This window comes from Callorhinus ursinus, unplaced genomic scaffold, assembly GCF_003265705.2.
Source record: "Callorhinus ursinus isolate GAN/ISIS: 27379988/994484 unplaced genomic scaffold, GSC_fseal_2.0 scaffold28, whole genome shotgun sequence".
In the NCBI taxonomy this organism is placed as follows: Eukaryota; Metazoa; Chordata; class Mammalia; order Carnivora; family Otariidae; genus Callorhinus; species Callorhinus ursinus.
Window position 1 is genome coordinate 9,555,993 of NW_027397090.1, and position 13,888 is coordinate 9,569,880.

Here is a 13,888-nt window from a genome sequence, read left to right on the forward strand (position 1 = left end):
CCTGATGATCCCACTGGCCTTTGGGGGTGGGGATGACCCGGGCCATTGGGCATGTTGCCTTCCATCCCAGCAGGCTTAGCCCAGGGCTCTGGATCCTCTCCAGCTGACCCAGTGTGTTGTACGGATTTATCATTTCTCTATATGCCACGATGCAGGAAAGGCTGAGAGGCACAGAATTGAAAGGTGGTGTTGGGCTAAGAGACCCATGCAGGAGAGAACAGCCCTTGAGGCTGGCGCTCATCCTGGCGCCCGAACTTCTCCCTCAGGTGTGGGCGTGTGGATCCGATGCTTTATGAGCCCATCTCAACCCCCACCTTGCTGCGGGTGGTTTTCCATCGCAGGTGTCATCTATTATTGATGAAGCATGGAGAAGGCAGTGGTGAATAATTAAGCAGGTCTCAGGTGCTGTTTGAACACTGAAGGGGAGGAAAGAATTCTGAATTCTGTTGTGCCAGCAGGACACGAGGTGTAGATGCTTTCTGTAATGTTCCAGAAGGCCTAGGAGATTTCTCTGTGGTTTGCCTGATTTTAAGTCTCGTGTGATGGTGGTTCTCTGGTTAATAACTGAACGCTTTATAAGCTTTCCACAGCAGCAGGGAAGATTCTGATGGCTTCAGCCTGACCTCGGTGGTTCATGAATCCAAACCAAAGCCATTTTTAAGAGTGAGAGTGGGGTAAATCGCTTCTCCCATGAGTTGGGAAGAGCCCAAAGGTACGGAGTGTTCAATCTGGACTTGGGCATCAACACCCAGAGAGTTTCTGTCTTCTAAGTAGTTAATGGAAAGAAGAAAGTGAGAGATGCCCAGGGCTGTAGATGAGGAAGGAATATCTCCACCGCTCACCATTTTGGAGGGGGCTTTCTGGAATGGGGACCCACAGCTACACAAGGTGCATCGCACTGACCCGGATGATAGGAGGACAGTCCGGCTGCCAGCCAGCGCGGGCAGAAACACAAGGACAGGCAAGAGGGAGAGAGAGGGACACCTGTTTCCCACTCTGGCCTGCAGAGTCGTCCACAGCCCAGGAGACTTGTCGACTTAGCATGGGTGGCGTTTTCAGCTGTGAGTTGTTCAGGTTCTCTGCTTCTCTTTTTTCCACCCGTTGACCCCATCACAACTCACTCACTAAACAGGTGGACTCAGAGAGAGACCTGTCAGCATGTGTGATAAAGGGTTTGGTGAGAAGGAAGGCTGAAGCCCTTTCTTAGGCTGAGTCTCTTGGATGTTCTGTGCCTTTCGTCTTTCTTTCACCCACGTCCTTCCCCATTGCTAGGGCTTGTTAAGAGGTAGATTGGCACTGGGAGGTCTACCTGTATCCTGTCTTCGGCCCTCAGAGCCACCCTGCCCACCTGTTGCCAGGGGCTCCCTCCACTTCGGTTCCACCTGACTTTGTACTGACCTTCCTTTACTCGGCCGAGGGCCAGTGGTTATGATCCAGCTCTTGAGCCCAATTTGGGATTACCTGTTGGTTTGGGTCAAACCATACTGGCCTTGGGCACAGCTTTCTTTTCTGTGTTTGTATGGCTCGCCTGCCATACCGCCCTTACTCAGAGTGCATTGCAAGGATGTTGGAAGCACACAGCGAACCTCGAGTGGTGAGTGTCCACTCCCAGCGTCCTGACCCCCAGAGACATGGGCCCTGCATGGCCACCGTGTCCTCTAAACTTGCAACACAGGCCCAGGTGCGTGCTGACGCAGGCTCGGAGACAGCTGCCTTTTCCCAGTCTCCACCCCTTCTTTGCACATGAGCTGGATGCTTTTTCACAGGTTCTATAAACGTAGCGGAGTTTAGAGGGTGTGAAAGTTTCTGCTTGCACCTCAGAACCGAGTTTATTTTCCCCAGAAATAGTAGGCGTTGCTGCCAGAAGGGATAGGCCAACCCCTTCTCCCGAACATCAGGTGATGGGGCTCGACCAGTGACGCACGACAGCAGGGGCCCTTCAGGCACCAAGGGGTTAATGCGGATGCCTCGTCTGACACCCCGGGAGGTGGTCCCATCTCCTGTTACAAGTTGCATTATTGACACCACTGAAAACAATCCACCAGCTGGGTCCTGGGATCAAGAGTTAGCCTCAGCTTACAAGTGGATGTACCAGGGCTGGCCCTGCTCCCCAAGTTGCACCTGGAAAGATGGAGAATTTTTGGATGTACCGGTTTGAGTGTCATGAAGAAGAGGTAGGTGGCTCCTAAGGGCTTCAGAATGACGTTTGCCTCTCTGCTCCCGGTTTTCCTCTCCTGGGGCTGTCGCTGTAAATCCTCTGTGCATCCCTCCATACTAGGAGTAGGGGAACAGAACAGGAGGGGTGAGGAGGGTGGGCAGTACCCAGGGTGGGAGGAAACATAGTCGGGTTTGCCCATTGCTTGGAAGTTCAAGATGACCTGTAGAGAGAGGAGGCCACTTGATCACATAGAAGGATGCCAGGCTCTTCACTTTCTCTCCTTCAGCACCATGTTGTAATAAATGAGTTGCTTTGGGCACTGTCGCCTCCAGTTCTGTTCTCTGCGTTGTGTCTTTTGCGTCCACGATGCTGATGACAACGAGTGAGCTTGGTGCCTTGCCCATTAGGAATGGCTTTGCTAGATGAGTTAATGGGCATCGTGTACCCTGTCCGGGGCCGGGCACATAGTAAGCCTTCCGTAAATGGCAGCCAGTATTGTTCTTAGTAGGTAATGTGTGATTACAGCAAATGATGTGCTCTTAGCCGCATCTCTTAGTATAAACTAAAAGCGACTGTGGTTTTTTCCTCTTACGGAACTCAGGTCCGGAGGTCTAGGAAAAGTAGTGCAGGACCCCGATGGGGAAGCGAGACACAGGTTGCCCTATTTGTTCCGTCAATTAGCGTCGTGCATTTCACACACATACAGTGAGGCCCTTTCAAAGGGTAACAGATAACCTGTGTTTCCAGATCGGCTTTCTCAGCTGGTAAGTGATCTCGGAAGACAACAATGACTGGTTAATAGTTAACTTGGTATTTTGTTTTGTTTTGTTTTAGTCTGAGATCGTGGCTTCAGAAGCTTAGGGCCCTTTCGATGATAATAAAATGAATTATTTGCGGACGGTGAGAGCACCTCTGTGAGGAGACTGCTTCAGTGCAAGGCTCTCTGAGGTTCAGGGTGGCCCAGGTCTTGCCATTATTGCAGCTGTAACGTGGGGACTCGGGTCTGGGAGCACCCCCACCCCCTGTGGGAAAACAGTGAAAAAGGTTAGAATATTTTAACTGACAGTTATCTCAAAATGTTCGGTTGGTATTAATTGAATCCATTGTAAATGTGTATATAAAACACTTCATTAGGCCCAGGCTATTATCATTTTAATGACATAATTATGCCCTTACAATGCCTATGCTAACTTTCTTACTTCACCACATTAAGGAAGCAGAAATGTGCATTGATAATATGGTTCGAACTGAGAGTGAATAATTACGGATTTCTTAACCAGTTTCAATTTTCGAAAGCACAAACACATCTTGGAGCAAGAGAAACCTAATCATATTATTTGTTTCTTTTTTATAACTAACATGGAATAAGGTTAATTTAAAACAGCTTAAATCAGTAAGGAAGACAATGTACATTTATTTGAGAAAGGAGATAAAGCTGGATAAGCCAAGATGCATAGTAAGAAAGCTATTCGGTGATGCTGGAACTAGAGAAGCCCCACACAGGTCCCAAAACAAGTTTACCAAAAGGAGTAGAGTAGGTACCATAGCCCACTGCAGGTAACCACACCCTTAAAATTCCTTATAGAACCAGAATGTTCAGGCTGGTAAGGAATTGAACTGCTTGGTTATAGTCTGTATGAAATGCTACCTTTAAGAGCGCTTGTTCTCGCTGCGTCCACATTACTGTTCTAATCACACGAGGATGCATGATTTGCAAGCAATGTCTGACAAGGAAGGAGTCAGACCATGATCAAGAATCAGTGATGTGCCCCTGGGTACCGGTACCAATATCCGTGTGAGCACGTAAGGGCAATGCTCCATGGGTTCAGAACTATGTGTATAAACGTATTTTTGTGTTTCCTTTCTCTTGTACAAAAGGACTGATGTGCGTGCATCCTTCCATATGCTCAACACATTTATTGACCTCCTGTTGTATATTTTATGGAAACCTATATTAAGCACTTGGAGAAGAAAAAATTAATGAATCACACGTCCTGTCTTCATAGTGCTTATTGAAGTGTTGTAGGGCCCGCCTGGGTGGCTCAGTTGGTTAAGCATCTGCCTTTGGCTCAGGTCATGATCTCGGGGTCCTGGGATCAGCCCCGCTCCTCTGCTCAGCGGGGAGCCTGCTTCTCCCTCTCCTTCTGCCTCTCCCCCCAGCATTCTCTCTCTCAAATAAATAAAATCTTTTAAAAAGTAAAGTATTGTAATTAAACTATCCTACAGTATTATATTTTAATAAAACCTAAGGGAGAAAGTGATGTCCAGAAGAATGGCACCAGTAAAACCCAAGCAGGTCTCATAGGAGAGGGCTTCTGCTCATCCCAGGGAATAGGAAAGATTGCACAAAAGAAGTAACATTGGAAATGAGCCTTTGGAGACTGGTGGACATGTGTGCTTCAGACAAGAGCATGAACAAAGGCATTGCCCAAAAACACCCAGATTCCATAGGAGAAACAGAAAACAGCTCAGTTTGGCTTGATTTTAGAGAACTGGGAGGGGAAAATGGTGAAGAAATTAAGGTCAAACCTTGGAGTGCCTTAAGTGCCAAGATAAAGAGTCTAGTATTTCTTCCCCCCCCCCCTTTTTTTTTTAAAGATTTTGTTTGTTTAGAGAGAGTGCACATGCATGAGCAGGAAAGGGGCAGAGGGAGCGGAGAGAGAGGATCTCAAGCGGACTCCAGGCTGGGCGCAGAGCCTGATATAGGGCTCAATCCCATGACCCTGAGATCGTGACCTGAGCTGAAACCAAGAGTTGAACACTTAACCGACTGAGCCACCCAGGCGCCCCTAGGATTTATTCTAAACACAAGCAGGAACCACTACAGTTTTTGAATCAAGGAGTGACTTGCTCAGAGCTTGTTAAAGTGGTATTTTAAAATGAGAGTCATTTCAGTACAAAAAAATAAAATGAGAGTCAATAGGTACTTAGTGAAAGGTGTCTGGTTATTTTAGTCCGTTTGGGTTGCTGCGTAAGAAAGATACCATAGGCTGGGGGGCTTACACAACAGAAATGTACTTCTCACAGTTCTGGAACCTGGGAAGTCTGAGAGCGGGGTGCCAGGCCCACCAGCTTCTGGTGTAGACCCCACCCCCTTCCTGGTTTGCAGATGGCGGTCTTCTCGCCATGTTCTCACATGGTGGAGAGAAGAGAGAGGAAGAAGGCTCTCTTGTGTCTCCTTGTAAGGGCACTAATCACATCATGAGCGCTTTACCCTCCTGACCTAATTACCTCCCAAAGGCCCCATCTCCTCATACTATCCCCCTGGAGCCTAGGGTTTTGATGTATGAATTTGAGGGGGACGCGGTTAGTTATTAAATAATTCAGTCCCAGATAGATGTGGTAAAACTGTGTCATTCTTAAAGGATTATTTTCTCCTCCCCTTCGTTGGGGCGGAACTCCTGTCACTGAGTTTCCGTGGAGGAAAGGATGAACATGTGCTGGGACTTGTCACGGTTAGCTGGAGCCGGCCAGAGTCTCTAACCAAGGTCCTCACAGTAGAGTATCTTGGTGTGTCGTGGTTGTACGTGGGCTGTGTTGTAAATTCACTCTTGCATATTGCACCTGATTCTCTTTTGTAACTCCATCACCAGAATAGCTTCACTCTCAGCCCTCATATTGCAAAATATTCTCCCATTCTTGAAAGGGAGATAGCGGGCATGCCAGAAAATGCACACGGTCCTTGTATATACCCCCAGCCTTAGCCAGGAATGAGCTCTTCTTACCAATATACCACTGAGAGTCTTGGGGCTTATAAATTAATTTAGAGTCTTTGTAGTATGATTTTAGAGAGCCTTCTGTGTGCTTTTTAATTCTACTCCTGAGTAAAATTTTAATAAGGAAGGAAGCAAGAAGATGAGATGAGGAAAGCATCCCCGTGGGTGTGTGCTGTCCTTGTGAATGCTCCTCCACAGGGTGAAATACTTGTTACTGTCGGGGTCTTACAAGACTGTCGTCAGATGCCGGCAGAGTGCTTTGCGTGTACACGCAGGCGCTGCGCTGACGCCCTGCGTGCATCGTCCCTGGCTAATCCTCACATCAGCCCCGGGAGGTGGGTGGTAACTGCTGTCCTCAGTTCTCAGGAGGTTCAGAGATGAGGAGCTGCCCAGAGTCAGAACCGTGAGCAGAGAGCAGAATTCACACGCTGCTCTGCCAGATGCTGGGGCTAGAGCACTCAAGCAGCTCACTGTCCTGAAACTTTAAGAGCTTTACTTGTTAGGCCACATTCTAAAATTAAAACATCCCAGCCCTTTTCAAAGGAGCAATGGAACTTGTACTCCCTGAAATCACACTGTGCTTTGGAAAATGGACCCCCGTATTGGAAAGCCAGGTCACGTTGGATTCAAAGACCAGACGCTGTGTCTTAGGAGTTGACTGAGTTTTTATTTCCGCCAACCAACAGGCTTGGCTCCAGGGCCTCCTGAGTCCCCAAGCTCTGGGGTGGGAATGGCATCTGTGTTCGCTCCGCTGGAGGCCTCCCTGCCCAGCCTCTGCAGGTGGTCTCTCCTCCCTGCTGTTCCTCGGCTCCCGCTCACGCCTCTTAGGGTAGCTGTCATGTCCCATTGTAATCATGCGGGCAAGGAATGTTGTTCTAAGGAATCCTGCAGAAGTTTACCTTCTAAAATTAATCCACCTAAAACGAGGACCAAACTTTCAAAGTATGGGGAGGAAGGGGAGGATGTGGTTAGCACCTTAGATTGCAAAACAATATTAAAAATTATAAACATAAGCTTAGTAGTTTTATTTATTGACGAGTAACATGTAGGTTATAATTTCACCTACATGTGAATTCTTTTTTTTTAAAGATTTTATTTGAGAGAGCGAGAGAGGCAGAGGGAGAAGCAGGCTCCCCACTGAGCAGGGAGCCCGACATGGGGCTCGATCCCAGGACCCCGGGACCATGACCTGAGCCGAAGGCAGATGCTTAACGACTGAGCCACCCAGGTGCCCTTTATGTGAATCCTTAAAACAAAAAAAGTATTGATTTGAGGAGTTTTAATTTTTTTCAGAAAGGACCATCGAGTCACACACTAGAATAGCCTTCTTCAATTCACATTGTGACTTCTGCAGCATGACCAGAAGGGATCCTTCCAATTAGAAAGAGGACAATTTCACCAAAAACATGTGAGGGCTGATGCAGTTTTCGCAAGGGCCTCTGTTAACTGATTTGGTATTCCAATCACGCTCTTTCGAAGCACCTCTAGTATCATCATCCTTTCTGTTTTATCGTCTGCTTAATTGTGAACTGGTGTTAACTCCACCAACTCTTTTACCCATGGCTGGTGTGAGCAGTCCTCCAACTGTGCCTACTTCAACTTGCTAAAATCCTGCCTTCTCTCTATTTTTGCAATATTTGCACTTGTACTCTGCAGCACCTTTGCAGGTTTCTGGTTTTCTGTTTTGTTTTGCTCTGGGCCTGGCGACACCAGATGGTCCCAACCATCAACAGAGACCAGCTGACAGAGACGTGGGCCAGGGAGATGCTAGGGTTGGAGGCGGAGGACTGTTAAGGTGGACGTCAGCATCGCGAGTGGTCAGCTCAGTAGGGACTGCTTTGTGTCATTATGACTTCTGTTCTCAAGGACTCAGCGGCCACTGCATTCAGAGGCCACCCTGTGTGTATTTGTACGTCTGTCTCCTCTGCTAAGTAAGCCAGGGGCTCCTTGGGCGCAGGCAGGGATCTGGGCCTCCTCAGATGCTGTCCGAATTTCCATGGGAAATAAATGAATGCACAGTCCTGGTGGAGCTCACGTTCTTGTGTCTTTTGACTATAAAGTTTCTCCAGAAGTCTTTCAAGATCTCCGTACATCTCTCCCGGTCACTGCTTTGCACTCAGTCCTGAGGCCTTTCTGAAAAGGACGGTGTTCTGCCACAGCCCTGCGTCCCAGCCCTGCCTACTCCCATCACCTGGAAAGGCATGCAGGATGGGACCACATCTCTTTCCTCCTCGTTTCTTGGCCCAATATCCAGAGCAGAGGTAGGCACGGACATGTCTGTTGCAGGAATAAATGAATAATCGTTATTTGCACACGACTTCTCTTCCCAGCAAGGACGGCCTAAAAGTTCCTTGAGCTGTTTGCTTCATCTCTACCACCCGCAGTACAGCCTTGGCCCCTAGGACAGGTTCGATTGGAAATAAAATGAGTGATCGGCTTTCCCTCTGGTTGCTCCTGCATCCTGAGGCCATCGCCGGCCTAACAACGGAACTATCTGTCTCCTGTCTTGGTGTTAAAGAACTGAAGTCTTATGGCTGAGTCTTTACTGCTCTGGCAGTAAAATTTAGACTGTAGTTGTGGAGAATCTGCTAGAACACAGTCTGCAGAGGACAAGCAGCTTAAGAAGACCTCCTGTAATTAACCGGGACAGGGAGTTACCGCGTCGTCCTTGGACATTATAGATGCCTCCCACTAGATGCCCTGTGTGGTACGCAGTGAATTTCCCACATGTGCTTCCCATCCTTGGTTTCATTTGCTTGAAATTGAGTATGCACCAGTGACCCAGCAGGCATGAGACTTCAGCGAGAGAAACACGTGGTAATAACTTACTTTGTGTATCATATTTTATCGGTTAAACTTTGCCTTTAGTACATTCTTTGAAAGTAGGAAGTGTTCTCTAATTTCTGGTTTTCTCTCCACTTTTGGGAGTATGGCAATGCGGAAGCTGGAGGAGAGGGGCAGAGCACTTTGAAAGCAGACGTTGGAGATGAATCAATACTCATACCTTTGTTTAAGCGCCATGGGGGCCGTGTCTGCTCTGAAGGCGTTTGTCCACCTTGGCTTTGTCAGCAGTGGTGTGTGGAGTGCTAGGCTTCCACAGGTGGGGTCCTGTGTCCTTGTGGAGACAGCTTTCAGCTTCAGAAGAGCTTGGCTGGAGCTCAGGTCAGATCTGCACAGGCAAAGACCCTTTTTTTCTAATTCAAAATGCAGATTTAACATTCCACACGTAAGAGCATGAGAATGCTATCCGAAAAGGGCTTCCCATTGACCACTAAACAGTAATGAAAGATCTGCTTTCTGCAGGTTGGAAAACATGGTAGAGCTAGAAACGACCCTGAAATCATTTATTCAGCAAAGGCTTACTGAGCACCTGCTGTTTAAGACCCACGGCCAGGCACTTGGGATTCCAAAATGATTAAGACAAGATCCCTGCCAAAGAGTTCGAGGGGGAGGGGAGACCCACACATAAACAGATAATTACAAGACCTGACACAAGCCATCAGGGAGAACAGTACCGGGAATAGAGTCCGAGAAAGCTTCAGCAAGACACATGCCTTCAAATTCAGCGCTGAAGGTGGGCAAGAATGCGGGACAACTCTCTAGATGGAGGTCATTAACTGCACATGCAAGTGGCAGGAAAAGTGAATGAGCTCATTTGCATGCAGAGGGCTAGAGCATGGAGCATTGAGGGGACGTGGTCCCTGATGAAGGGCACTGCGGGTCTCTCCTATCCAGAGCCCCGTGGCAGGTACCAGGTCACTTAGCCTCACTGTGGAGTCTGACCTGCCCCTTCCACATCACAGCCTGCTGTCTAGATAACCGGCCTTCCCACAGCATCCTGAGATGATCCGACGTTTGCAGGGTTGCAGAGAATCCATTTTTAGAATTTAGATTTGCGATAGCAAATGGTTAGAAAAGGAAATAGGAACTGCTGGGCACTTTTGAAGGTTTTTTTTTTCTTTTTTCTTTTTTTTTAATGAAGGTGTTACACAGCCCTCAAACTGAGCAATTAAAGAAAAACCAGCTATCCTAGCTTCCCAGGGACCAGACCCTTAAAATCTTTGCAATAGAGAAAATGATTTGGGGGAAAATGGAGAGATGTAAATATCTAAGGAAGCCCTTCAAATTTGAAAAACTGGGAAAATTTAAAGGCACTGAAATCTCATGGGACTTCACTACATTAATTTTGAGTAGTCCAAACAGAGCTAACTCAGCCAGTAACCCTCAACTCTCTTGGGTGCCAAATGAAAAATTGTGTGAGTTTTTTTTTTTTTTTTTTTAAGGCATGCAGCGCTGTTTTGTCGCATCCAGGGGCTGTGGGGCTTGGGGTCCTTTAGGTCTGCTCTTACCCTCTGCCCATCTTCTTGGCTTTATGCTGGAGGGGCCGATTTCTGCATGTGAATGATTAAGAGGCTCATGGGTCCTCATCTCCCTGCCCAGAATCAGATATATGGGCTCACAGAAAACAAATCCAGGCCTGACGGGAATAGATCGGGACCATGCAGTGTCTCAGTGTGAATAAAACTGCATTTCAGCACATCATCGTTCAGTTCACTTGGTGCCCCCTGTGTTTTCCTGTAATTCAGACTTCCTGAAAAAGTTTTTTTTTTTTTTTTTTATGATTTCACATAATGCTCACTGAAGCCCCACTGTATATGAACATGCCCCCTCCCCCACTCAGCACGACTGAGTTTGTGGAACATTCTACCTTTCCACGTAGAGGTACTCGGCTGAAGTTTCTACCTCGGCCTCCCCACAGGGACCAGAGATCAGAAACAGATTCAGCTCATGGGTGTTACTCTGCTTCCTTTGCCCAGGACGGAGCCCCCCCCCCCCCACATCGGCACACTTGCTCTGAGAACAGATGCTTACACGGTTCTGTTTTAGGCCTTCCGTCAGATTTCACCAACAAACGGCGAAGCTGAGCGTGCTTGCTCTCAGAGGACCATCGCTACAGAATTAAGCATCCCTGTGGCTCGCCTGAAGATGCCCTTCATCTTTCAGGATTGAAGGAGCATGCAGAAATGTTTGGGTATCAGCTGGGGAGGGTTTCCAGCACCCACCCCCATCCAATCCTTGTGCCTGCTCACTTCTTTGGCCACTCATTCGGCGGGTATTTATGGAGCCTGTGCCGTGTCGGGCCCCGGCCTGGGGGGTTCTCTTTCAGCGAGGCCTGCCTGGGCCACCACCAGAAGCGGTAACACACCTGCTGTGGACCATACACCCCGCATCTGTTCTTCTAACCCTTATTTTCAAACAGAGCATTTAATAAAGGACTTTAGAACTGTTTCAACAGCGGCCAAGATCAAGCATCCATTGTTTGGATGCTGACATTTCTCTGAATTTTCAATACCTGTGGATTAAATGAGAAAAAAATATTTGAAATCTGGGCTAGAGAAATATGGGTGGTGTGGTTTCTGGTCATCAGTCCCAGCTGCCTCTTTGAAAATACCTGTTTTCATTTTTACATTTCCATTCAGGTAATCTTGGGCAAGTGATTTTATTAAGACAATGAGTACCCGAAGCGTTTGTGAGAAGAATTTTGAAAACCACAGACCTTTGTGTCTCCTCGTTAGCTTTATTCATTCAGGGCTTTAAGTTCAATATACTCAGCTTTTGCTATGTTTAAACACTTGGCCAAAGGAGGAAAAGAATGGCTGAGCTTTCAAGGATTCCTTTGAAAACATGGCAGGAATTTAAAAGAAAGCTCGAAAACCCCGGGCCTTTTAGGGACTGTTGGTGGCTCCTCTTGCAAGGAAGTTTTCTCACCATAGAAGTGTTTGTTCCATTGTGTTGGGCTTTCTCCTCTCAACCCTACCCCTGCCCCCGCAGGTGTTTGTGTGCCCTCAGATACTCACTGTGTCCTTCCCTTGCTGTGTTCCAGTCTCCGTCTCCTGGCAGTTCCTCCCCGCTGGGTGCAGAGTCCTCGAGCACAGCCCTCCACCCCAGCGACCCCATGGAGGCCTCCTCCAATAAAGAGGTAGGGTGCCATTTTGTTTCAGAAGACACCAGCCTTTGTTGTTTTATTCTTCTTCTGGTGTGAGTTTTCTTCAGCTTCCCACACAAATCCCCCGAACTTCCCCCGCCCCCCAACCACCCACACCACCACCAGGGAGAGAAATTCTAATCTCTCTTCTCGAGCATGGAATTCGGTGACGGAAGTGGCACCATCCAGTCTGATAGCCACTGGCTACCATTTATTTGATTAATAAATAAAATGGAAATTCACCTCCACAGGCACAGTAGCCACAGTTCAGGTGCTCAGTAGCCACATGGAACTAGTGGTTGTTGTATTGGACGGAGGAGATGACAGAGCATTTCCAGTCATTCCAGAAAGTTCTCCTGGACCGTGCTGGAAATGGAATCTTAAGAACTCTCTGTAGCAGCATCCTTCCTCACGGCATTACGAGCCTCTGAGATGAGGTTGCCGTGTGGTTTGGGAAGTGGGCTGGTTTATTAAATACCCATTTATTTCAGGCCCAAGTGAAATATCTTTCACGACACCAAGGTGACCACTTGTCCTGGTTTACCTGGGGTGGTTCCAGTTCACACCTGTTGTGCAAGCTGTGGACCCAGGGAACACCCCTTTCTAAAGCAGTGCTGTCCCAGAGAACGTGTGCAGTGATGAAAACGTGCACTGTCCTGTATACAGGCGGGCCCCAGCCACAGATGCCTAGCAAGCTCTTGAGATGTGGTTCGTGGGACCGAGGAACTGAATTCTGCTTTATTCTGTTTTGTTCCATTTTAATTAAAAAGTCACGTGTGGCTAAAGACGACTAGACAGTGCAGCCCGAAAGTGCCCCTGTTGGTGGTCACCCTACAGATGGAGGCCAGCCTGAGCCCCAGCAGAGAATATTTAAGTGAGAAAATGCTGCCTGCTCCCGCTGAGGTTTCTGGGGCTGTGAAAGGACAGGTGCTCTTCCCACAGGGAAGCCACTGCGTTTTCCCACACTGTTAACCCCCAGCAAATGCCACCTCCACCTAGTATTGAACCAGGGTCAGGCGAATATTGGCCTGCACCAGAGTCTACATGTGGGTTGAGCTCACTTTAAATATAGATGTTGCCTAATCAATGCTGAGGGTATGCACGAAAGAGGTACACCATATAATGAATGATTGTCTCATTTTCCTTCTCTTTGTTAATAATACTGTTTTAAATGCAGCTGAAGAAAGCAATCTCCATTTTACCCTGAGTGGCAGATCACTTCTAAAGGGTGTCTTCATTAAAATATACCCTTAAACTATCATTGAATATACATCCATTCGCCATTAACTATTCATGCAGGGAGAAGTATATTCTTTAATAATCTGTTTATATTAAAGCAAACAAACATAAGGAGACCTTCTCTGAGATGACACCAACATTAAATTTAAATTTGACATATACTTTGTCCTTCTCTAGTCTTGTCCTCAGACCCTAGGTCACGGGAACAGGAGTAGCAAGGTCACTGTTTCTGCTGACCCCAGATCCCGTAGCTTTGCCTTATACTTTATTCATAGTACAGGGATCAGTGAGAACCAAAAGCAAGAAGAAAGGAATCAAGGCCACAGTGATAATAACAGCAATGAGAGTTACCGTTTCTTGAGCATTTACAGCATTCAGGCATCAGTCCAAGCAAATCACAGGTAGTATCTCATTTAATCCTTAAAATAATTCTATAAGGTAGGAATCACTGTCCTCATTTTTGTTGAGGAAGCTTAGAGGTTCAGTAACTTACTTGAGGTCTAGGGCCCACAAGTGGTCAGGCCAGGATTTGAAACCAGAGCTCCTGTGGGCCCAGGCTCTTAACACCAGGTGAAAAGTGCCCCAGGCCACACACATGCTGCATAGACAAGCTAACTTGTATGTCTTTATTCCAATTGTCAGACCTCCAGGCTCTGCACATGGTTCAGTCTGACCTCCTGGAAAATCCCAAAGATTTTGGCCTTTCATCTTCTTGAATGTGGCTTTATTAATTCTTGCATGTTAAGGATCAACTGATGTTCATCTCTGTCCACATGTGAGAAAACAAAG

At 47.4% G+C, this 13,888-nt stretch overlaps 1 protein-coding gene across 5 annotated transcripts in view; it reads left to right on the forward strand.

Moving 5' to 3' along the window:
• Window positions 1–13,888, forward strand: part of APBA1 (amyloid beta precursor protein binding family A member 1) — a 206,712-nt gene that overhangs the window by 138,888 nt on the left and 53,936 nt on the right. For 4 of the 5 annotated variants that reach the window (XM_025891601.2, XM_073878097.1, XM_073878100.1 and 1 more), the window contains exon 3: window positions 11,759–11,854. The exons of the other annotated variant lie outside the window; for it this stretch is intronic. In XM_025891601.2, the coding sequence (XP_025747386.1) occupies window positions 11,759–11,854 (96 nt within the window). The remainder of the gene's footprint in view (window positions 1–11,758; window positions 11,855–13,888) is intronic. 5 annotated transcript variants of the gene reach the window in all.